This window comes from Artibeus jamaicensis, unplaced genomic scaffold, assembly GCF_021234435.1.
Source record: "Artibeus jamaicensis isolate MK-2021 breed Jamaican fruit bat unplaced genomic scaffold, CSHL_Jam_final contig_558, whole genome shotgun sequence".
Classification (NCBI taxonomy): Eukaryota; Metazoa; Chordata; class Mammalia; order Chiroptera; family Phyllostomidae; genus Artibeus; species Artibeus jamaicensis.
The window spans coordinates 920,409-946,856 of record NW_026521886.1 but is presented as its reverse complement, the minus strand read 5'-3'; the positions used below and the strand labels follow the sequence as shown (position 1 = coordinate 946,856).

Sequence of the window (26,448 nt, the reverse complement as noted above, 5' to 3'; positions counted from 1 at the left end):
ATATTCAAAAGAAATATAATACAGGTATATGACTGTTGATATGGGAATTATCAATATGAAAAACATCCATACAATATCATGTTTGTTGTCAAACACAAGGCAACTGTGACTAAAATGGGAAGTTATTTTTTAAAGTTTCTAATATTAAAATATTAAAATTCAAAAAGTATAATATGAATATATATGTATTTATCCATTCACTCACTCATCCATCTATTTATTCATTTAACCAAAAGCAGAGTAGAAATGGTCCCCAATCTATATGCTCTTGAACTTGTGGGAAGAGGCCTATATCTGAGTAAGGAAGGGGTAGCCTGCTGATCTACTAAGAAATTTGCTTCAACCACCACATTTTAAAAATAAAATGTTAATGTCATCCGTTCATTATTTCATCCAGTGTACAAGGACTGTGACTCTTCTCAATCAGCAACAATAAATGACAATGAATGTTTCATGGTCTCAATAGGATTTATAACTACTAATTACCAGGTATTCAGTTTGAAAAATTAAAATTGGTGAAAGGGAAGAGATAACAGAATAGTAGAATTGAAGGAACATGGCACCCCACTGATTCTCTGGGTATTTTATCTTTTTATAAGGTTAATCTTTGAAATAAAACCTACAAAAGATTCCCAGTCAAAAACATTGGGAAAGGCGTGATGTTGTGAGTAGGATTTTTAGATTCTGGTTGCTCATTACTCAATAGATTATATGTGCCCAGTTCTATAGAAAGAAACATTCTTCCAAGGGAAAAGAATTGTTAGGATTCATGACTAACCCACCTACCTTTGCAGAAAGTGGGTAAGTGTATAAGGCAGAAAACCATATACACACATCCTTCTTACTAGTGAAAAGATCCAGAACATCAGGGAGAAGCCATCTGATGTTTCAATGTGTCCCCTAGTCCCTCTCATTATACTTACTCTTGGAGACTTAATCTTCTTTTATTATGGACTTATATAGCACTGGTACCATCTGTGTGCCACAGAATCCTGGTCTTACACTTTTAAAAGTATGTATTTTGTTTCTTCTATTCAATAACTGTGTGTAAATAAACAAATATCTGAAGACTCAAAGCTATGATTCAAAAGAAAAGCTCTTTGATAATACAAAATGTTTTTCCCAAGATGTAGAGCTAGATTTGGAGGGATGCCACATTTTCACCAGGAACAAATGGAAAGCCACTGTTCTAAACTTGGTGAAGAATCTACAGTAAGCCCATTTTTCTAAATATATTTAAATATAATAACTTGCATTTCCATTTTCTAAAAGCCAAATTTGATGGAAATAGCTATAAAGGGGTAGGTTTCTTTCCACAGTGTTTGTTTGACTTATAAATAAATTTAGTTCTATGCCTTTTCGCTTGTTTCCCAGTCACCCCCACCCCCTTTGCCTTCCATACAGAGTGAACTACAGAGGTCAAATGTGTGGGAAAATACAGACTGAGACATCACAAAAATGAAAAGTCTACATCATTTGACAAAAATAGTAATACATTACCAAATGGAAAATTCCGTTAAATGAAATGTTATTCTGATCCGATGACTTACCTGAAAACAAGAGAGAATAAAGTAAAAACTTGGTGTCATAATCAAACCCCAGGTATGCTAGATTCCGTAAGAGATGGCAGGTATACTGACTATCCAAAACAAACAGAAACTATACCAGGCTAGGAAACACCAATTCCTTTAGAAACGGTAATTAACCTTAGAAAGGAAATGGCAAACAGGGAGCAAAAGCAAAGGGGAAAGGAAGTGGTATTTGCTTTCAAATCACTTGACTCTCACATACATTTTAAGAGGCCAGTTTTCAAAATGTGGGCACATATGCATTAAAGCCATAGCTAAACTGTGGCAGTATACTTAAGTCATATTCCCTCCTAAGACCTTTGGTTACTGTCTTAAAGAGAGACTGTTAATGCTGCAAACTTCCAAATATCTTTACCTCATATGACTCAAGAAAAAGGTGCCACTGTATCAAGTGCTACTGCAATTTCCTCTGTTGATTTTCTTTCCACCTTAACACTTAGATGTTTTGGCTCTTTCCTTTTTTTATTTTCCGAAGTGAACACTGATGTTCATGAAAGGTGCCAGATTAACAACCTGAGGAAATTAAGAGCTTGCTCTATCAAGAGAAAAGGCTCAGTGTAGTGGAGGTGATGAAAGTTTCCCCTATACTGTGCTCGCCTATGTATCTTAGCTCTGACCCACGGTCACCCCAACTCTCCAGTTTTCATGGACCATTAATACCTTTAACTGCTTAGGTTGCTAACAGGGGCAGGCAATCTTGTTTTGCTTTTAATGCCACTATTATTATTACCATCACTGTGAGCTCTAACTTGCTCAGAGAAATTATGTGGAAATTTATATTAGCTATTGCTTTATTTCAGTACAATACAATAGGAAAATAAACAGAACTGAAGATGAATGTTATGTTCTTAAGTAATATTGCAGGTTTGGTTAAAATCCATTAATTCCTTAAAACAGGAGGCAAAGACTTGCTTGAGTGGGCAAGTTGAATTCTCGTTCAGGAACATTCTAGTATTTAATGGTCATAGATCTTTTATATTTCCTCTTGAGCCTACCATAAACCAGTCAATTTTATTATTCATTAGCAAGTATGACAAAGTTTGGTGGATAATGAGGCTAAAATTATCATTATATGAGATCTGAAAATCACTATCAGCCACAGTGAGAAAAATAGCTTTCTTATATTTGTAGGTATACAGGTTTCCAAATTGTCTAAGTATTTTGCAATTATTATTCATTAATTAATCTCTCCTAGGCCCAGGAATCTATGGAATCACTTTGCTTCAACTAGTCAGATACTAACAACTACCTAGTGTTGGCATTCCTGTGCTATGTAGTTCTGCATGCAAAATAGAAGGGCTGAAGCAAGATGATAATCCTTTTCCTATTTAGAGCATCTAACAAAAAGGAAAGCAAAGCTGGCGAACACATGCCAAATATTAATAGAACAATGAAACATAATACTGAATGCTCCTGACTAATAGACCAATAATTACTTAGTAATTATTTGGAAAGATCACAGAATTAAACCCAGTTGTTCCCTGTCTTTGCATTGTGCTTCATTTTGTCAAAGACCAAATTCTCTGTAGTTAGAGTAGATTTCCATCGTGACATAGCTTGTACTTCCTGTAATGTCTAATCTCTAGAAGTGCTGGAGAATGAGAATTGCAGGGTACCAATGACTACAGCAAACACATGGTAACAATTAGATGAAGGGTGCCCTGGCTGCATCTCATATGGAAATCTTGGAAAATTTTAGCTTAGAAACTTTGGCTGCTTTTTTCCCTTTGCCATGCACAGCCTTTATCAAGTGAGTCCTTATGGTATTAAAACATATGGCACTAGCTCAAGTCTATGCTATTGCTGGCAGGGAACTAATTGGGAAGGAGGGGTGGAGTAGTTACCTTTATCAGGAAGAACTTTAACTTTATGGAAAGGCTCCTTCCTCCCCACTGCTTTAAGCAGCTTTACTGAAAGACTAAAACCCATATTCGAGAAGAGATTATCTCCAAGGACAGAGGCGATTTATTGTAATTATGATAGTATAAAGATCAGGAGGGTGGAAAATATTATGACAAGTTGGTAGATGAGAAGGGCAACGCCCTATATATAGATCTCACAGTAAGGTGGTTCTGGGCCAACTCTGATCCTAACCCCAAGGGAGGCCTCAGTTTCCCAAACTGCAAGAAAATTAGCATGTACCTACTGAGAAAACTAATAACCCCACGTTCTATAATAGTAAGTGAGTGGGAGGCCATGATAGTCTGCTCACCAACAGATCCCAACAGACATCTGTCCCTACTCCCTCCGTGGCCAGCTCTTGCCAACTCCCTGTTGCTACCAGATTACTAATGTATCTTTCCCAGTGATTCCTATCAGTCCCATATTATAATTAATTACAATGGTACTGAAAGCAATGAGGCCTATTTTGCTGATACAACACTCTAACTTCTATTAGTGAAGCACTTGTTTACTTAAAGCACTTTGGAGGTTGGCCTTAATTGCAACCAGAGCAGTCTCTTTCCTGGGCCAGTTCTAGGCCTCCCTCTGCCTCTGTTCTTCACAGTGTAATGTGTCGCTTATAGTTTCCCCTGACTAGACTTTTGCATCCTTCACGATTTGGTTTCTCTTACTGCATCATCTTTTTGTGGTGGGAAATATACAAGCACAGATTTTTTAGAATTTGATATTTCATACAAAAATGGATGAGTGAACACGAAAACATCAGTTTTACGGACATGTCACTAAGGCTCTAATACACGTGGTTCTTCAAAGTCACAAAAATTTTAGGCAAGAAGATATGTTGATTTCAATAAATAATAGATAAAAATACTGAATCTGAGAGACTAAAATCCTTGACTCTCATGCTCACAAAGAGAAAATAGGAAAATAGGAAAAGGCCTATAGACAGGTGATTTCTGCTTTTCTTCCCATTTCAAATACCCGTCAATAGGCTAGTGAATGCCAAGGACATAATAAACAGCAGGTCAGGAAAAATCAGAGGCCAGGAGATGGGGTACACCTCATACAAAACAAATACCAGCTAAATATATTGAAAGTTATGAAGATGAATATGGTCAGATTTTGGGCAAAGAGTACATAAAATGAGACCATTCAAAAACACTTGAAAAGCAAAAAAAAATTAAAATCCCTGACAATGCATATTAATAATAGCTCACTTTTAGGAGTGTGCAGTGGTTTAGTGATCAAACCGCTCAAGACAATGCATCATGGTTCTGCCTATCAAGAGTGCTTGCTTTGGCTGACATACCGCAATTAATTTGGTTATCTGATTTAAAATAGTGCCAGAAACATTTGCTCTTAGCATGAATTTCTTAACCTAAGGAGTAAGTTCTAGAAGTCACTATGCTTAGGGCTGAGTACCTCCCAAATCGGGATTTTCTTACGGGAAGAGAAGATGTAAGATAAACAAGTTGGATTCTTATCATTCCGAAGCTGAGTTTTAAATATAAAATAAAGAGAGGAAATCTAAAACTTCAGGGATTTAAATGATGGCTTCAATGACTCTATAGAAGAATTTTTTTAACGGAGCAATTACAGATGAAAAATACAGATGATAATTTGATGAAAAGAGGTGAAAGGGGAAACTCCAATTTATCCAGCTGTGGGTAGTCGTGATGATGATTATGGGAAAGGAAGAGAGAAGTGTGTTGGTGAATGTACTTGAAAGAAGTACATGACAGTTTCTATCATAAAGAAATTTAGAGATTACTTGGGGAAATGACTTATACAAAGTTAACAATTTAAACTCCACAAAAACAAAATTTAATTAAGAGCCAAAGATGAGGGGTGGGGAGAGATTAGTTTGAGTTACTTTCTTAGGGGATCTCAGTTGGGACAGTGGATCTGGACCAGTCTCTCTTACTGCCCCTACCCCCATAGTTGAATGACAGCAAATGGTTTCACCCAGAGGGTCTACGGCTAAGTGCTTTCTGGTCTAAGGCTTTAGGTCTTTTCAGAACTCAGAATCATTGCCTCCCTCTTTTCTATAAAACTGCAGTTCTATTTTCTATCAACTTGTTCCTCTTTTCTGCTAATCTCCATTCTAGTTGGGGTGTATAAGGGCTGAGTAGCAGTAGTGGATACAGGAATAAATGAGACACAGCTGGCCGGTGACAGAAGGACTGTGAGTAGGAAGCAGCTGCATTTTGGAAGCAGGCAGAAGAAAGGATCTGGATCTTCAAAGCCGAGGAAAGCTTTCCCCTGTGTTCTCCCCTCCTTTTACCCCTTCATGGGAAATGATAGAAATTTCACAAAACACACAGCCTTTCTGCATCCATAAAAGTTTCCTTCCCTCATCCCCAAGTGTTTATTTTATTTACTACTAACTGCTAACATTTTGCATGTATCTTGCACTTAAACTTTTCTCCTAAGAGTTTCAAACAGATTTATAAATTTTCATTAAAGCAAATCAGCCTGGTCATATTATATGTTAATAAAGTTTAACTTTAGAATAAGAATTTGGTTTGTAAAAGAGGTTACTTTTCTAGAACTTGGCTTATTACAGCCCGAACACATTTCCTAGACTAGTGGTGCTTAAATTACAGGCTTCATAAGGCTTCTTGGGGTGCTTACTAATATGCATATTCTTGAGCCGCATCTGATCGTGGATTTATATTTAGTTGGCCTAGAGAAGGGCTCAAGAATCTACATTTAAAATATATATATATATATATTTATTTAGAGAGGTGGGAAGGAAGGGAGAAAGAGAAGGAAAGAAACATCAGTGGAGAGCCCTGGCTGGTGTAGCTCAGTGGATAGAGGATGGGCCTGCAGACCAGAGGATCGCGGTTCGATTCCTAGTCAGGGCACATGTCTGGGTTGCAGGCCAGTTCCCAGCAGGGGACCCACGAGATACAAACATATACTGATATTCTCTCCCTCTCTCTCCCTCCCTCCCCATCTAAAGATAAATAAATAAAATCTTAAAAAAGCAAGATCGACTGGTTGCCCCTTGCATGCTTCCCCAATCAGGGACTGAACCCACGATTTAGGCATGTGCCCTGACTGGAAATCCAACTGGCAACCCTTTGCTTCAAGGGTCATGCCCAACCAACTGAGCCCCAACTGAGCCACACTGGTCAGGGCATGGAATCTACATTTTTAATAAGCACCCAAAGGGATTCTTGTACACATTCGTCAGGGATCCAGGAGCCCCACTGTCAGACCCTGGCCCAATCTCAGTGCCCTAGACTCCAAGCTTCAACTTCTCCAAGGCAGCCTGTTTCTTGTACAGTTCACACTGAACAACAGGTGAAAAACACGAAGTGAGCAATCTGAGAGAAGGAAAATGATCACTAACAGGATTTGGCTTTTAAGAATGCAAAGTGCTGCTACTTAGCTACACAAATACAGGAAAGGGAGGTGCCCTTTAACTCTGCTTCCTTGAATATGATGAGGTTTGGTATTATGAATGAGTTGGTTTTTCTATTTATGAGAGTTGAACTTTCACTGGCCTTCCACTTACTTATACTAACTTCTGGCACTCTCTTCAACCCAATGACATCCTTGGAGAGCCAGCATTGATTTCCCAAATTGCAAGCAAATTACCTATTTAGAAAAGTAATAAATGCATGAAATCCACTATGCAATGGGTGCAAGTCTGCAAGAAGCTGCTCGCCAATAGGCACCAATGATTCTCCTGCCTCTACCCTCTCAGAGGCTGGACCTTCCCACTAGAACCATAGCAGGAATCTCAGAAGCCAGAATTCTTCTTGAAGACACCATTTGCTACTGCTTTTAACCTCCAAATTCTACCATTTATAGGTACTACCATCACCCAGCCCTGGTTTCCAGACCTCAACTCCCAGCCCTGTGCCCTCTCTTTCTTGGATTCATGATATCCTCCTGACTACTTCAATCTGACATTAGATGATGCTCAATATCTTGTATTTTGCTTCTGATCTTATGATGGATTACAACTATTCTCTGAAAGGTCAACAGTGGCTAAATTCAATGGGCTTTTCTTTTTTTAATATATATTTTTATTTTATTGATTATGCCATTACATTTGTTCTATTCCCCACTCCGTTCCCTTCCACCCTGCACACCCCTCCTCCACCATTCCCCCCTTTAGTTCATGAACACGTGTCTCAAGTTCTTTAGATTCTATACTTCCCCTACTATTCTTACCCTCTCCCCTATCTATTTTCTATCTACTGTCTATGCTACTTATTTTCTGTACCTTCTCCCCCCTTCTCCTCCTCCCACTCCCCTGTAGCTAACCTTCCATGTGATCTCCATTTCTATGGTTCCACTGCTGATCTAGCTATCCTCTTAATTTGCTTTTGTTTTAGGTGTGGTTGTTGATGACTGTGAGTTTGCTGTCCTTTCATAGTTCATCTTTTTTATCTTCTTTTTCTTAGGTAAGTCCCTTTAACATTTCATATAAGAAGGGCTTGGTGATGATGAACTCCTTGAATTTGATCTTATCTGAGAAGCACTTTATCTGTCCTTCCATTCTAAATGAAAGCTTTGCAGGATAGAGCAATCTTGGATGTAGGTCTTTGGTTTTCCTGACTTGGAATACTTCTTTCCAGCCCCTTCTTGCCTGTAAGGTCTCTTTTGAGAAATCTGCTGACAGTCTGATGGGAACTCCTTTGTAGGTGACTATCCTCTTATCTCTTGCTGCTTCTAGGATTCTCTCCTTCATTTGAATCTTGGCTAATGTAATGATGATGTGCCTTGGTGTGTTCCTTCTTGGGTCCAACTTCTTTGGGACTCTCTGAGTTTCCTGGATTTCCTGGAAGTCTATTTCCTTTGCCAGAATGGGGAAGTTCTCTTTTATTATTTGTTCAAATAAGGTTTCCACTCGTGACTGTTCCTCTTCCCCTTCTTGTACCCCTATAATTTGGATGTTGGAGCATTTAAAGATGTCCTGGAGGTTCCTAAGCCTCTCCTCATTTTTTTGAATTCTTGTTTCTTCATCCTTTTCTGTTTGGTCATTTTTTCCTTCCTTCTGGTTCACTCCCTTGATTTGAGTCCCAGTTTCCTTTCCATCACTATTGGTTCCCTGTGCATTACCATTCATTTCAATTAGTTTAGCCTTCATTTGTTCCTCTAATTTGTGACTAAAAGCAACCAGTTCTGTGAACATCCTGATCACCAGTGTTTTGAACTGTGTATCTGATAGTTTGGCTGTTTCTTCATGGCTTAGATTTATTGGCTCTGGGGCTCTGAGTTCTTCTTGAGCTATGTTTTGATCTGTTTGTGCCTGTTATGTATGAGGAGCGGAGCCTCAGGTGTTCACCAGGGTGGGGCCACCCAGGTCGCTGGTTTGTGACATGGTATGTGGGGGCGGGGTCAGAGAGGGAGCAATGGCAGTCCTCACCGCTCCCCCCCTGCCTGGTTATCTGAGCACGAATGTGCAAGCCCGCAGCCCTGCGCAGTGCTGTCTCAATGCACGCCTCTTCACTGACTTATCTGCGTGCAAATGCTCCACTGACCGCAGCCAGCCAGCCGCGCCTCTTCCCTGTGTCTGCCCATAGCTAGCGTGCACCTGGGATTTGCACCCTCAGCTGCTGTGTACCGGCCTGGTCGGGGGATATTCCCTGCCCGACCCACTCCACTGCTGGCTTCGCCCCTCTCACTGGTTTAGCTGACCGGTTCGTTATTTTTGGACTCAGTATTGTAGATTTTCTGTGTGGTTTGATTGCGTTTATTGTTGTTAAAACTTTGTTGTTTTTAGGTTTGGTTGTGCGAGATTGCAAAGTGTTTCCACCTATGCCTCCATCTTGGCGGAAGTGTCAATGGGCTTTTCTTAATACACCCTTCTCCACTACTCTGTTGGGTGACTGCACTATTCTTCTGTTGGTTCTCCTCCCCTGGGTTCAATGATAACACAATTCTCTTATGAATACAGGGCACTCATCTCCTTGGTATTAATCAACTTGGTACAACAAACAGAAAATGGAAGTTGTTAATTTAATGAGAAAGGTTTGTGTGACACTGATGTAACCTGGCAGCCAAGGAGAGTGGACTGGAATGCACATGCGTGAACAATGATGACTTCACTGTGGGTATGGTAGATACCACTGAGTGATCATGTGTACTGTATGGTCATTGCATTTACAATGACTGACCAAGTAGAGCAATGAATCTGAATCAAATTTTGCATTAAGTTTGAATATTCCTCTGTGGGAACTATTCAGATGGTTCAGAAGGCGACAGCTATGGGCAACTGGTGATTGGCAACTTCACTAGACAACATGCCCACTCATGCATCATGTCTCATGCAGTTTTTTTGGCAAAACATAAAATCACCCAGGTGACTCAGCCCCCTCTCTACAGCCCAGACTCGGCACCCTGTGACTTCTGGCTTTTCCAGCAACTAAAATCACCTTTGAAAGGGAAGAGATTTCAGACCACCAATGAGATTCAGGAAAATACTATAGGGCAGCTGATGGCGATTGGGAGAACTGTGTGAGGTCACAAGGTGCTTACTTTGAAGGGGACTGAGGCATCATTGTCCTGTGTACAGTGTTTCTTGTATCTTATATCTTCTTCAGTAAATGTCTCTGTTTTTCCTATTACATGGATGACTACTTTCTGGAGAGACCGTGTGTGTGTGTGTGTGTGTGCGTATGTCTACTCTCTTGACTCGTTGTGTCCCAAGCTTAAACAAAGAACAGAGGCAGAGACTATTTCAAGTATGAAGATCAACTTGAGAAAACTGAGCATATTTCTCAAAAAAATTCCTTGAGTACTTAAATCAAAGGCTCTTGTAACGTAGTGAAAAAAATACTGTACGTGGTGTCAGGAGACTAGGGTTCCAATTCAAATTCTAATATATTTGCTAAGGAAACTGAGCCAGTGTCCTCACCTCTAAAATGGGTACAAATTGAACTGCTTTGCTTTGCGGTTTACAAGAAATACATGTGAAAACATGTACCTAGTCACTGGCATGGTACAGATTTATTTGCTGTCAATCTGTGACACTGAAGCTGATAGACAAAAGAGCCACGTAAGTAAAAAAAACTATCAGAATCAATACTACAAGGCACATAGTAGGTGCTACGTAAGCATTTACTGAACTAAACTGAGAGGCATCAAGCTGATTTGACCAAGTCAGTATGTAATTTGCTTGTTCTAGCAGTCTTATTTTCTCCACATGGTCATTGGTACAAAGTCCTCTTATGGCTTCATAAACATGGCTTAAAACAAAAGTGCTTCTAATCAGATTTGGCAAGAAAGGAGAGAAACATAGGGTGAGGTAAGTGTGAGACTACAGTGCTGAATAACAGGGATGGCAGTGCCTCAGTGCATGAGTCACAGACACCGAGCAGTACACAGCTAGAGATAATTCGCAGGTAAACGTTGCATGAGCCATTACGTCATCCCTCCTCTGCCCTTTCTTCATCAATCATGTCGCCTGGACTCTGATGCAACCCAGCAAGAATGTCTGATTTGCAGACAGCAGAGAGAGTCTCAGATCACACACATACTCATCAGAGAAAGCAATATAAACCCAAAGTGAAGTTTCTGGTATTTGCTTTGTTTAAATCATGCTTTGGAGGGGAAGTTTTATGGATGGAATGTGTAACTATAGATTAAGCCTTCTGGTCTAAAGGCCTACAGCACAAGGATTCATCATTTGGACCAGTCACTCTAGGTCTACAGGGCCTTTCCACATCTGTACAGTTTACTTGGTCTTCAAGGTCCCTTTCAGTTCTGCAATTTCACCATTGAAAATTCAGGCCAATCACACCTATGCAATGGATATAAATGTTTGGTTATACAAGCCAAACACATAATCAGCTTTATTTATTTTCAGCTATATAGATCATTCAAATTTTTGGCTACTTTCATCCTTTTTTGAATTATTAGTAGTGTGTAGCTGTGTATGAAGCTTGTGAAAGCAAGGAGAAATGGAAGGTAGGAATTGATAGTTGCAGAAAATGTGAATGTTCAGACAAAAAATTATAGGGATACTCTAAACCATAGAAGCTTAAAAGCAAATACTTTTAAGGGGCTATAAAGTATTAACACCTATTTTTGTAGGGGCACTATTTGAGCAAGGAGTTGCAAGGGATGCAAAAAAAAAGGAGGGGGTAAAGGAAGAAGAGAGAGGCTAGTCCAACCTCCAAATATTTCATACCTTAAGATGGATGTTGGCACCCTAAATCAAATTCAGGGCCAGTCTGTACAGGATTAGCCCAAAAGATAGAAGCTTGTGAGCTCACAAACCACAAGCTCCACAAGAAGGAAACACTTATTAGGGACCAACGCAGAGCTAAGAGGAAGTGGTCAGCCTGGCAAGTGTGTCCTGCTATGATGCCTACCCACCAGTCATGGCACTACACCTTTCCAGAGCTGGTCAGTGCAAACACTTAGACACCTACCACTGGAAGATTTGCAGTGGAATCTCTGGAGGGGCATTTCCAACAAATTTGGGATTGAAGGGAAAAAGATAAACCCAGTGGAGACGAAAACCAAATGTCTTATAGTGTTTCCCTCACAGCTGACATTGTGAGGGGTCTCCTACCTTGCATGCTGAGCAGCTGTGGAGGGGACAGGGTGATCGCACTGCACCTGGAGTGGGTTCAAAAAGTTCCTCAGCTTTTTAATTGTTCAACCAAATGCTTTATGAAGCTGGGCAGCAGAGACAGGGTAGACTGGTCTGTATTCAAAGGATCCAACCTACAGGTGTTCTGAAAACTGTGGCCACATCTGTAATGAGCACTGCTCCCCTTGCGAGGGAAGGGAATAGAAAGGGAGACGATGGGACCTGCCTAACAAGACAGGCCCCAGCTAGACAGAACATGCCTTCCTGCTCCTTCCCCACCCATCACTCACCAATGCTTTGGCGGACTTCCTTCCTATGAGAAGCAATCAGATGTGTACAGTCCACTCTTTCTATAGTTAGAATATAAAACCTCGGAACCACCAACACATGCTCATGGGCTTATGCACTGGGCTTGGTTGGTTTGTTCTGATTGTTTATTGATGGTATAACTTTAAAAAAAAGATTTTATTTGTTTAGTTTTAGACACAGGGGATGGGACAGAGAAAGAGAGAGAGGGAGAGAAACATCAATGTGTGGTTGCCTCTCGTGTGCCACCCCCACTGGGGACCTGGCCCACAACCCAGGCATGTGCCCTGACTGGGAATTGAACTGGTGACTCTTTGGTTTGCAGGCCTGTGCTCAGTCCACTGAGCCACACCAGCCAAGGCTGATGGTATAATCTTTTTGATTAATTAGGGCAGGATTCAGCCAACTTTTTCCTTAAATAACCAGACAGTAAATATTTCAGATTTTTCAGGCTATATGTTCTCCATTACAACTCTTCATCTCCACCACTACATTACAGAAGAAGCTATATACAATATGTAAATGGATGAGCATAGCTATTTTGCAACAAAACTTTATTTACAAAAAAGGGGAAGGGTTGGATTTGACAGGCACATACATGGCTTGCCCTGTGTTTCCAAATAGCTGATCTGTGATAAAGTGAGAAGGTACTACCAAAATTTTCACTGCGCAAACCAATTTAAATCTACCCTTCAGTTTTGGGAGTAGAACTAACTTCTAAAATAACTAACCTTCATTAATAATGGGTGTGTTAACCTATTTTCAGGGTGTGTGTGTGTGTATAAAATACAGGGTAATTCAAAAGGAACTGAACACTTTCAAGAATCTATCACTCAGTAACTAGGTTATCTTATAAAAATGTACTTTGTACTAAATCTTAAACTTACCCTTACAGGTGTCTTACCATAAGACAAGTCCAGGCTTTAATTACATGTTTATATAAAACACAGTTACTGAGTAACACATTTTGAAGGTGTTCAATTCTATTTTAATCAACCTGTATACTACTTGTGTACACATTATAAAATACTTTAAATGATAAACATGTAACTATAAACAATGGTTACTCCTGGAGAATGGGGGTTAGAAATTTTACTTTTAGCAGTGTTGTTTGAAATTTTTACAAACTTATTACTTTGTGAATAAAAAGGTGTTTTATTTTTATTTGTAAAGAAGCGGTAGAGGCATGCAATCTTCACACTGAGGTTTAGTACTATTTCCTGACTTTCATCAAACAGTGAAGGCGTTCTGTGACTCTCTTCCAAGTATAGAGTTTCTTGCCTTTAAACTTGCACTCTTTCTCCCAGTTCCTGCTCCCCTCTGTTGATGAAGTCTAGCAGCAGTCACATGTTCCTAGATCTACAGCTCACATTCGCTGAACAGTAGATGACAATGTTATAAAGTTCCTAATCTAGAAGGAGGGGTAGAGAAGAAACAAATGCACAAGTTATTTTCAGATGGGGGTAAATGTCCTGAGCGATTAGGTGATGGGGGAGGCCCTGCTGAGAAGGAAACATTTAGGTTGAGGCCTGCAGGATAAGAACGTGGCAGTCTTTCGAAGCAATATCCAGGCTAAGTATTCTGGTTATGACTCTACGCCAGTGTTTTCAAATCTGGTTACACATTAAAATCAACTAAGGTACTTTCAAAAATTCTGATGCTTGGGCCCCAATGCAGGCCAGCAATTCTCTGGAGGTGTAGTCTGACTGATACTGCTTTTCTTTCTTTCATTTTCCCTTTACCTTCTTTTTTTTTTTTTTTTAAATCCAGGAGTGAGAAATAATGTTCTAGAGTCTAGACACTTTTATATCAGCATAAACAGAAGTCTTCAGAGATTAGAGGGAATTGGACTATGGGTGAAACCGAACTGTAAAGTTTTAGAATGGTGTGGGGCTTTTTTTGTTTAATCCAGTAAGATTAAGTGGATGCATTGTTTCATGATGTGATGAAGCCCTGGGAATTCTTCCCTTACCATTGAGTAAGAGACCACAGAAACACACAGATCTTTTAATTGGGACCTTTTGCCTGAGCCTCTGGCAAGCTGTAGAGCAAATGAACCATCAAGAGGCAGATTTCTTTGATGTGTTTAGCAAAGGGCTGATTGAAACAGCTAGGCCCTGAGCTCCTCCTTGAAGGCTAACAGATTCAAAACTTGCTGAACCACAAAGAAAAGTTCCCAAGGCAAGGATTTAGCCTATAAAGTGTAAGAATTTAATGTTCTCATTTTTACACATCCCCATTCATCCAACTCTAAATAAGGTTGGTAACAGGTGGCAAGGAAAGCAAGAATCACCAGAATTTGTCCATAACATTCCAAATAATTTCAGACTGTTGGTGCAATGTCCTCGCATTCACCCATCCATTTAACATATACCTACCATTGCACACCTACCCTGTACTTTGCACTGCGGTGCATGTAATACACACTCCTCCCATTCCAGTGATGGAGAAACACAAATAATGGTCACAGTAGAATGTGACATGTGCAGTGAGGCAGTGCCCCTCTTCCTTGTTATCTCTGAAACTTGGACTCTCTTCTACACTTAATCACACTTTCTATAATTTGCTTAAATGCTTTCTCAACTAGAGGTCCTTAAAAAACAAAGACTGTTTTACGCTGTATCCTTAATACCAAAAACAATTCGTGGCATAGGGCAGGCATTCCACAACTTCAAGTTGGGTCAAATAACAGATATACCGGGGATATAGATGAACAGTAGAAGTGCCAGTGGGAGCCAGGGAAGGCTTCAACAGAGGGGTGATATCTGAGATGAATGTTACAGGATGATCCAAAAATCTTCTGGGGGAAGTTTCCTCTGGGTGTGTGTTTGGACTTTATCTCAAAAGCAGTGGAGAGCTATTAAAAGTGTCTAAACTGAAGACAAGGTGGTGTGAAGAATCAGATTAGAGTTTAGGAATCCTTGTCTGGAGCACTGTGGAAAGTGAATGGGATGGTGGGAAAGCAGCCGGTCCGGGGGCAGGGCTCGTGAGTAACTAGGCTGTCGCAGTTCTCAGCAGCGATGGGTCCACAGCAATTCGGGATGTTCAATCAACTGGCAGGATGCAGCTGCCTGGACTTCACGGCATGTGTTTCCTGCACCCATCCCAGTTCTGAGTTCCTCTCTTTTTCTTGTGCTTATTTCTCTTTTGCCAAGATTCCTTCCTTTACTGTCACTGTGAGAGAAATTATTCTGTCCTGTACTAGTATATATAGGTCAGCTAACTGAAATCTTTCGTGAAACAAGGAGGAAACATACATACATAGTAATTAATTAGATACAATGGTCAAGGAAGAGAGAAACGTGGGTTTTCTACAAGGCCGACAGGAGAATTAGTGGGGCCATTAGCCGAAGCACTGATTAGTGTAGGAGAGGGCTATTTGGAAGAAGATACAGTAGCAGTACCTCTTTATCTGTGGGGAATATGTGATCCCAGTGGATGGCTAGAATTTTACATAGTACCAAAACCTACATTTACTGTTTATTTCTATACATACCTATGTGAAGTTTAACTTATAAATTAGACGCAGTAAGAGAGTAACAACAACAATAATAAAACAATTTTAACAATGTGCTGCAATAAAAGTTATGTGAATGAGCCCCTCTCTCTCTCAAAATATTATATTGTATCATATTCACCTTTTCACTTGAAAGAAGCACTTCTCGGCCTCTCTTTGGCATATACAAATGGCCGGCATCACTGCTCTGACACTTTGGGGCCATTGTTAAACACAGCGAGGCTGACCTGAACATGAGCACTGTGATACTGCGACAGTAGATCTGATAACTGAGACGACTACTAAGTAACTAACAAGAAGAAAGCATACACAGGGTGTACATGCTGGACAAAGGGATGATTCACAGGATGGAGTGGGACGGTGTGAGATTTCATCATGCTACTCACAACTGTGCACAATTTTAAACTTATGAATTGTTTACTTCTATAACTTTCCATTTATTATTTTCAGACCACGGCTGACTGCAGGTAACTTAAACTGTGGAAGTGGAACCATGGGTAAGGGAAGACTACTGAAATGAGTTCCATTTGGGCATTCAAGTGGAGCTGGCTAGAAATCAGCTGGAAATAATGAGTGGAGCTCAGAAAGTGTGAGACACGGGTTTGGGAACTGGCAGCACATACGTCATTGCTGAAGCCATTGGTGTGCTGTTAAACTAACTCTCACGGAGCCCTCCCTCATTGGTAGGAGTTGCCCATTTCCATGGCATAAATACTCCCTTGGCCAATTTAAAGCTTCCAACATGACAGTCGTTGAATAAAGAGTTGAGAAAAGATGTACACAACCGGTTTTTAGAAGTTGGCTCCAGCAAACCACTGGCAGAAGGCAAGGATGAACAAAATTATCCAGGGACAAAATGAAGAGCAAGAATAAAACCCTGAGAAGTGTGGAACATTTAAGAGATGGACAGAAGATGAGCCAGGAAAGGGGCTCGAGAAAAAGCAGTCATACAAGGAGGGAGAAAACAGAGCAACAGAGGTCACAGACTGTAAGGGAAGAAATAAGACAGAGTGGTCTCTAGTGTTAAATGTTGTTGAAAGGTGATACAAGATTAATGAAGGTAGAAAAGTGTCCACTGGGTATGACTGTGAGGACATTGCAATGACCTCTGAGGTGACAGCCCAAGTGTGGACTGAGGAATGAAGGAGACTTGGAGAGAGCAGATGGTATTGCTGGAAGGGAAGGGGCTGTAGGAGAAACTGGGTGTGAGGAGATAAAGGGAGGTCAAGGAAGCTTTCTCCTCACCCCCACTAGTTGGAATGGAAAAGTCTGAGCATGTTTTTAGGTTGAGGGAAAGAAGATGGTGGAAAGAAAAGGGGAGGCTGAAGATAAGATAGAGGGCCAGCTTGAAGGTGTCCATCCTACAGCAAATCAGCAATAATGGAATTAAGAACATAGATTATAAAGTGAGTTTACCTTGGGTAAGAAAAGGAACTCTTCGTTCTCTGGAAATGGATACCAAGTGATTAATAGGAAGAGTAAAAGCTTTGAGTTTCATCTTTCTTTAATTAGCCTGAAGAAATTTTAGTAGGTTCTGTGATCAAAAGGCATCTACACATAAAAGTATGAGGATAATCAAAGGTCTACACAAGCTACAAGATAACTAAGCTCTACAAAATTGTGAATAGGGCACACTCTCTTCTAGAAAAGTGGTATCACCCACAAATCGTCCTTCCCTTGCAAACTGTGTTTGGTAAATGCCTAATTCCAAAATGCATTTTTTGGATATGGTGTATATAATCTCCTTCTCGGAATGTGTTGATACACATACACTTAAACACAGACAAAATGGATAAAAATTCAACCTATTTAAAGGTGTTTTCAGTGGGCTACCACTGAAACATTATAAGAAAATACTTTTAGCCCTGGCTGGTATAGCTCAGTGGATTGAGCACGGGCCTGTGAACCACAAGATGACAGTTTGATTCCCAGTCAGGGCACATGCCTGGGTTGCAGGCCAGTTCCCAGCAGGGGATACAGGAGAAGCAACCATACATTGATATTTCTCTCCCTCTCTCCTTCCCTTCCCTTCTAAAGGTAAATAAATAAAAATTTAAAAAAGAGTAAGGGCTTTAGAATAAAGGCAGTTCCAGGTTTGAATCTGGCCCTATCCCCATAAAAAAAGAAAATACTTTTAGATCTAAAATAGGGATATCTAGGGTAGATTTATCTTTAACAAGGACATACTATTTTGTGGAACTACATAAACTCTCAGACAGCAACAGATCCTGCTTAGATTAAACACTCATTCAGTAATGCACACGATTCTGAACTTCTGTATTAAGACTAACTGGTTTCAACTCCATGGTCCAGCCAGAGATGGACACAACTCTTCTGAAACATTTTATTTGATTTAATCTTGATTCTTTACATGGAAAGCCTGACCACCTTTTCAAAGCAATTTTCTTTAAAAGACATTATATTTAATTTATGTTTGAAAAAGTTTGAGCGATTTAGAAGTTAGATATTTGGTATTTATGGTATATCAAAGCTCTGTTACCTCATGTTATTCTTATTTTATCTTTTGATAAATATTTTCTCATTTCATAGTTGTGTACAAAGTTTTTTATCTGTTAACAAATCTATTACTCATTTGAAAGAAAGTGACAGTAAAGATCACTAAAATATTTTTTTGAAGCACCCATCTTATTTCCCTACTACACCCCCTCCCCCAATAATCTCCCCTTCTACCATCTACCTATTGTAAGAACTAATGGTGAACTGAGCTGCAGACAATTTTGAAAAACTTCCCTAGATATTCAGCTGTGCAGTTAAGACTGAGAACCATTGGGGTATAAGAAATAACAAAGAACTAGGAAGACTTAAACTCAAATCCTGGATTTGTCACATAATAGTGACATATGATACGTTTTCTCAATAATACACTTGTGAGGGTTAAAGAAGATAAATGAAATCACTTCAGCTTGGACCGATGCAGTTCAGTTGGTTGGACGTCGGGACCACAAAATGAAAGGCCACTGGTTTGATTCTTGGTCAGGGCACAAGCCTGGGGTGTGGGCCCTGTCCTAGGTTGGGGCATATGTGAGAACCAACCAACTGATATTTTTGTCCCTCTCTTTCCCCCTCTCTTCCCCTCTTTCTAAGAATGAATAAATAAATAATTTTTTTTTAAAAAAGAAATCACTTCATATATTTTTAACAATGGGAATAGTTCTCAAGCAATTATTATATTCCTAAATTTATTCCTATATATTATTAAATTCCTGAAAAATCTTATTTAGTCATTAAAAACCTCACTGTGTACACACAGACTGTTCTAAAGATTTTGCAAGGTGTATGTCTCTGCAAGTAGGTATCACAATCACAAATAGGTGGACTGGCCATTTGAAATGCTCTCACATTCCTAATGAGAACATCTCTCTCTAAATAGACATGGGTTGCCTATTTGTGAGTGAGCAGTAATTTTCTGCCGCAAAACTAATGAGTAGATTAATTTTTTCACAATTAATGTGGTGTGGATGTTGTTTTTTTGGTTTTGCATCAGAGAAGATCCTGACCCACAAGTGTCCTTCACCACTATGGAAATTCATAGACTAGATTATGTGTGTCTTTCGCCTTTTGGGGATATTTCTTGAACACTCTTGTATTTTTAATTCTCTAGACTCCATGACTTTTATATCCAACAATAATTTAAGTGCCTTGAAGGAAGGGACATGCTTTGTACTTTTTCCAACTCCTCCCTGCTCATGGGAGTCAACAAATATTTGTTAGATAAAAATATAAAGGGAAATTAAATGTTTGCTCTCCCACCCCCACTCCTGGCTTCTTTATGGAATTCCAGAAAGGTACTCTCTTTTTAAAAAACATGGGTGGATTTTTCTTCTTACTTTTTTCTTTTCCTTCCTTTGGACACTGGTGGGAAATGTATTTTCAACTCTGGCTGTATATCAGAATCACACTAGGGAGCTTTGGAAAAATATTGATGTCAGGATTCATCCTCAAGATTCTGATTCAATTGGTTTTAAATGGAGCATAAATATGGGTATTTTAAAAAGGCTCTCCAGTAATTCTAGTTGTAGTCAGGACTGAAACCTTTTGGAGCACATAATAGGTATTTGATAAGTATGTTGTTAATTTGAGTTTAAATTGGGAGTTGTGGTTTGGTTTGGGGGTTGAGCACTCAATGTTCGCCTTGTAGGAGGCTCTTAGTGTCAAATCTGGTAGGACAGTGAGCAAGTGGGTGAATGGAAGTTCTGTGATGTGCCTTACTCGGCTGGGCTGCTGGTCCAGGTTCTGATATGAAAACACAATGTGTGATATATATATATATATCTGTCTTTGCCTTTCTCTCCTCTCTTGACCACCTTCTCCACCTCCCAGTGGAAATGCTGTTAAAACTGGCACTTTCTATTTTGTTCATGACAGTAGTTCAAGGCTTTAAGCAATATCTGGCATATAATAACTGCTCAATAACTCTGAGTTTAATATATTTATTTTTCTCTTTCACACACAAACACAAATTCAAATAGATAATTGCAACTATAATCCCTTTATGGGATTTTAAGACTCAGCCTTCTTAATTTACATTCAGAAAGAGCGTTACTGTTCTTGCTGGGTATAATTCCCTAGTAAGAAGGTGCCAAGTGCTTTACAACCGAAGGACTACTCCACTCTCTTTATCCACCTGAGATCTTAATATTGACTATATATAGCAGTGAGTTTTGTTAAAACCAGTCTGAGTAAGTGAAGGTTTGTTACTTCTACTTTCCTTCCTATCACATGAATGCCTAACCTTTAATATTAACTTACTGATAGCATACTAGCATATTAAAACATGATTACCTTACTCCTAACACCTTAGTGTTTTTCTGCGGAAGTTATTAAGGAGACAGAATTGATAAATTATTTTAAAAAACTGCTTCTACAATTAAAAAATGTATCATTATAAAGGCAAAGTAGCTGGCATGAGCACTGAAAGGCAGGAAGGGGAGGACATAGAGAACAGGGTCACACCTCAGACCGAGGAATGAGTCCGAGAGCTGAAGGAAGCTGGAGAAACTGGTCGAGACAGATTTACGCAGTAGTGGGGCTCCAGAAGAATGGGGTGGGGTGGGCACACCATAAATAGGCTATTACATAGGAATAGACGAATTTCTTTAGGGAATTTTCCTGTTTCCTCCCCTGGCCTTCCTCCCACCCCCCCACCCCCATTTTATTACCTGGAGTCCTAGAAATGTGGCCACGAATCCCTGAGAAAGCAGAGCAGAACTCAGGACTGCAGAACATAAAGCAGGAGTCTGAACGCCTGGCTGGTAATTTCTAGAGGCTCACTTTGGACTTTGCCGGTCATAAGCCTCACTTAGATTGACAGTTGATTTATCTCCAAGAAGAATATAATGATAATAATATTCACTTCATACATTTGTTGCTAGATCTAAACGGGATAATGTATAAGAAAGTTCTCTATGAACTATGAATCACTAGATAAATGGTGTTACTTTAGACTGAAGAATTTGTTGAGAAAACGAAATCACCCCCAATTTCTCCCTCGACGTCCATGAGAAAATGTACCTAGCTCTAAAGGTATAAACACTGTTATACCACATTTCTAACAATTCCATATAAAAATCTGGAAACACAGAAAGTCCCCAGTCACTTGGTACTCTGAAGCAAGTTACAGTAAAAATCAAGACAGAAGCTAGCAGAGTGAAGGCGCCTGCCAGATTCAGGATCAAGGCACAAAATTAAAAATGAAGAACTGATCCCAAGAACCGGCCAATGGTGGGAGTTAAAGTGTCACCCTAGGGCGTGTTTCGGTAAAAGGTAGAGAGGCAATACAGACAGTCCTCCTTTTCTATGTTTGGGGAAAGCAAGCAGAAGGGGTTACATTTTTTGTCTGTCTGTACCATCATTATGAAACAGGATTTTAGAAATGACTTTCAAAACACAGTTTTTCTTATAAGAGAAATTCAGAAAACTGAAATTTCTGACTTTCTAAAGAAATGGTTTGGAATGAAATGAAAGACCTCTTAACAATTCTTTCAGTTTTTATTAATTTGTAATAAAATTTAAAAGTTGTTGAACTAGAACAAAGGTAAAAACAAGAATTTTATGAAGCATGTATTGACAAGCAATGAAAATGAAGCTCATCTTTGTCTGGTCTGGTATACCAGTTCTTTTTTTTTTCCTTTGATTTGATTAGCAAAATATAGCTATTCCTCAGAAACAGAATAATAGCCTGGAAGAATGCTACTCTAGAAATCTTTTAAGAATCCAATAGGATAAGAGATCCCCAGCTCTGTTTTAGAACTATGTATATTATTGATTTCCAGATAAAGTTAATGAAATGTTTACTGCTAGAGTGTTATTTTAAGTTAACAAGAGCATTTTTGCTGACTTGCTCATTGAACATATGCATACAATTTAAAGTGGAATTTCAAAATACTTTTATTACATACACTCATGAAGAAATTAACTGAGGCCTTAAGACTATGCTAAACTAATTCTGATTTTTGGTTCATGTTAATAACAGAACTCTTAGTCTTGTCAGACATGTGCCTTTCTATTTTAATAAGATTAAGGACATAGGGTTCAAATTTATGTAGCTTAAATCTCTAGCATAGAAATATTTCTTTGTATAGTCTCCCAATATGTTCTTGCTCTCCCAGCTAGGTCCCGGTTTCTCAACTTGGGCACTATGGACATTTTGGACTGGGCCATACTTTGTCGTGGGGGCTGTCTTGTTCATTGTAGGATGTTTGGCAGCATCCCTGGCCTGTACTTACTAGATGATACAGCACCACACAGCCCTAGTTGTGATAACCAAAACTGTCAGCAGGCATTGACAAATGTGCCCTAGAAGGCTAAGGTGTCCTCTACTGAGAACCACTTAACTAGGAAAAGAAACATTCTCTTCCCTCCACTTAAGCTTTTGGGTGCATACCCATCACCACTTCATTTTATCTCGGTCAGTCAATCTCTCTCTCTCCTCCCCCATATGAAACCTGGATTCCTCCCTCTGACAAACTAACATCTCAATTCTTCCCCAGTTAAGAAAATATAAACATACTGATCAAACAACCTCAAGTTCTGCAGCTATGTAGTTATAGCCCTCTGTGTTTTCATTCTCTAGGAACTTTTGCAAAGACTAACCTTTACCAGCACTTCTCAAACTGTGTTGTTAAAAGTAATCTATGCTGGTGAGATAATTTTATTTTTTAAAGGTATAAAACTCAACAAGAACACATATCATTACTCTCTTTATTTTATAAAATGGCATGTCTTTATAGCCACGGGGTGGAGGGCCACACAGTTAATGAAGCAAGCTTCATGAAAGACCCTCTGACCCACAGACACATCACAATCAATTCACATACCCATGTGCGGCACCAGCACCATCCATCAACCACCCCACAGATGTGAGCTATGTTAATGTCTTATGATTTCAGTGCCAAATTTGGGGTATTTGGTCCTAAAATGAAAATGATTAAATAGGCTACCTTGTGTCTTGTTAAAAATGTGAAAACACATATGAAAAGACATTTTATTATCTCAGAGCAATTAATGCATCTATGAATACATTTCTTGCTACTGACTTAGGTAAATGTGCAAATTGTATCTCATGAAGTCCTATTAGTATGAAAGCATTGTAATACAAATGTGTCCTATGGTCAACCTAGCTTTAGTCCTCAATTTGCTTTATGGATATATGCACTAGAACTTTAGAAGTGACCTTGGACACAAAGATTTTCTTATGATTATATAAGAAACTCAGCAGACTGAAATTTCAAACTTATTTTAAAAAGTACAGTTAGGCTAGCTCACCTTGTTAAGACTTATTATCTTTCCAGACAACCATTCCATTTCTGGAGCTCTTTGAATGTTCTAAAGTGTTCTTCAACATTAAAAACAAACAAAACAAAATTTGACCTCCTCTAGGATGATTTTTCACTCAATTCTCTCTTTATTCCAATTAATCCAAGTTCTACTAAGCTTTACTTTTGGTAGTATATGTTTTATAAAGAAAAAGACATTATATATGCTCTTTCTAATTACATATGAGGTCTGTCCAGAAAGTATCCAGCAATGTACTAGGAAAAATAGACACATTTATTGAAGAAGATACAAGAAGCACTGTACATAGGACAATGACACCTTAGTCCCCTTCAAGGTAGGCACCTTGTGACCTCACATGGTTCTTCCAGTCACCATCAGCTGCCCTGTAGTATTTTCCTGAATTTCATGGATGGTCTAAAATCCCTTCCTTTTCAAAGGGGATTTTAGCTTCGGGAAAAGCCAGAAGTCACAAGGTGCTAAGTATGGGCTGTAGGAGGGGCTGAGTCACCTGGGTGATTTGATGTTTTACCCAAAATTTCTGCACAAAATGTGATGCATGAGTGGGCATGTGGTCCTGATGAAGTTGCCTATCACAAGCTGCCAATAGCTGTGGCCTTCTGAATCATCTGAATACTTTCCATGGAGGAATGTTCAAGCTTAACACAAAATTCGATGCAGATTCATTGCTCTACTCACTCAGTCATTTTGGATGTGATGGCCACACAGTACACATGCTCACTCAGTGGTGCCTACTGTTCTCACTGATTAGTACAGTGAAGTCATCATTGTTCACACATGCACATTCCAGTCCACTAGGACTCCAGCCTCTCCTTGGCTGGCAGGTTACATCGATGTCTGCAAATCATTCTCATTATATTAACAATGGTTGAACTATTTCTGGGCATACCTCCATATGTCCTGCACTCCCACCCCTATATCTTTCTCATGGTACACCCTTTAAGTAATCATATTTAACAAGATTTATCTTGTTCCCACTATATCTTTTCTTCCAAGAGCAATATCCTAAGTTTATTTAAATCTGACATTCCAGTTGTCCAAATTCCTTATCACTGTGGTCATTTGTATGTTAATATCCTTTTAAAAATATGGCACCCAGATCTAAAGGCCTTATTTCATATGTGCTAGAATTATAGGACCATTTCAGCTTTTACTGTACATACACCGTTTGGAGCTGGTATTTGGCAACACAGAGTGTCCTCAATAAATGCTAGCTGTACATGCTTCTTGATTTTTATCATATACTTATTTTCTCAATCAGGCAGGATTCTAAATAAAAAACAAGATTTCCTTTTACTACTTCACAACTCTTTCTCTTCTACATGTTAGGATCCTTCTCTCACAGAGCTTAAAGTGTTTGACCAGAGAGGAGGCTTAGTTTATTTGGCAAAGGTGCTCATTCTTTCCAAAAAGCATCTGAAGGAGAAATTCTTGGCAAAAATTTACTGAGGACAGAAGCCCATTGGTGGTGTGCAGAATGACTTGCAATGGCCAGCGATAGAGGACAGCAGACCACATCAGAAAGCTAATGCAAGTGATAGAATTTCACAGACTTTCAGAAGTCACAACAAGTCACCCCAGGATCATGAGCTAATGCAGACGAACTGGTACCTTCTGTTTCTGTTCTCCATTACCTGTCGTAGTAAGTGGTTAAAAGCCAAACATATACTATGGGGTTTTCTTCTTGGCCCTGGATTACTTGTGGGGAAAACAGAATACAACCTTTAGTTTGTTTTGACAAGACATCCTGCATAATAAAAAATGAATTGCTACTAGTAAAATTGTACTCAAATAGTGCACTTTGTGGCTCCCAACAATCACATTCTAATTTTACCTTTTAATAAGTCTGATTGGGCCAATGGCGATGTACTTCTGGAAATAGGTATCAATTACTTCACACCTGAACCTTTGGCAGAACTCAGTTTTGTTTTACCCTGTGTTTTACACACATACACACACCTTCTTCATGCTAATTGACATATTACAAAAGTCAAGAAATTAACCAACGAAACAATAAAAGAAAAATCTATTAAGTAACTGATTTTTATCATGTAATATAAGATTTTTTCCTCTCTTGGCTGTTCTTTAGCCTATTTTCAGACCAAACCCATGTTCCTGCTACTTCTGGCAAGTTCTTCCACATTCTGAAATTATCTTGTCAGAAGACCTATTCTCCTTTGCTTTTGTCCTCTGATTCTACTTTGCTCAGTAACTACTGCAGAGTCATATGGAATATTGGTTTGAATGTATGGGAATGAAGATTTTAGGTGAACATTTTGATGCTCTAATTTCTTTGCATTAATGCTGAAGCTATCTTTCTTGGCTACTTCAGTAATTCAGATAAGTTAAAGAACAATGTCCTTGAGAAATTGTTTTCAAAAGGCACTGAAGACAAGTGAGGGAATAGCTGAAATGCTTTGAACCCTCTGAAAGAAAGGCATTTCCGATATGCTCATAACTGTGTATATCATTTCTGATGGACACAGAACAGTAACTTCTCTCATATTCATGGAGTGGGCACAAAAGCACAGATAATAGGGGGGTACTTCAAAGACGTCTGCCCTACACATTCTCACATAGCACTGTATCTATTACTTTGATGTAAGAGACTTAAAAAAATGCTTAACACAGCTGCCTTCAGCTGCAAGCCCACATTACATGGATTTATTTATTTTTTATTGCTACATAAATTACCATTTCATAGGGTTGGGCTGTTCAATTGTCATCACAAATTTTATAAGCACATTTTTGAAAAA

The 26,448-nt window shown here is 39.2% G+C and overlaps 1 protein-coding gene across 4 annotated transcripts in view; it reads right to left on the bottom strand.

Moving 5' to 3' along the window:
• CMSS1 (cms1 ribosomal small subunit homolog) overlaps positions 1-26,448 on the bottom strand; it is a 378,052-nt gene that overhangs the window by 176,963 nt on the left and 174,641 nt on the right. Inside the window, exon 1 of one of the 4 annotated variants that reach the window (XM_053670231.1) lies at positions 12,034-12,055. The exons of the other annotated variants lie outside the window; for them this stretch is intronic. Coding sequence (XP_053526206.1) covers positions 12,034-12,040 — 7 coding nt within the window. The 5' untranslated portion in view covers positions 12,041-12,055. Of the gene's footprint in view, positions 1-12,033; positions 12,056-26,448 lie in introns of those variants that run through there. 4 annotated transcript variants of the gene reach the window in all.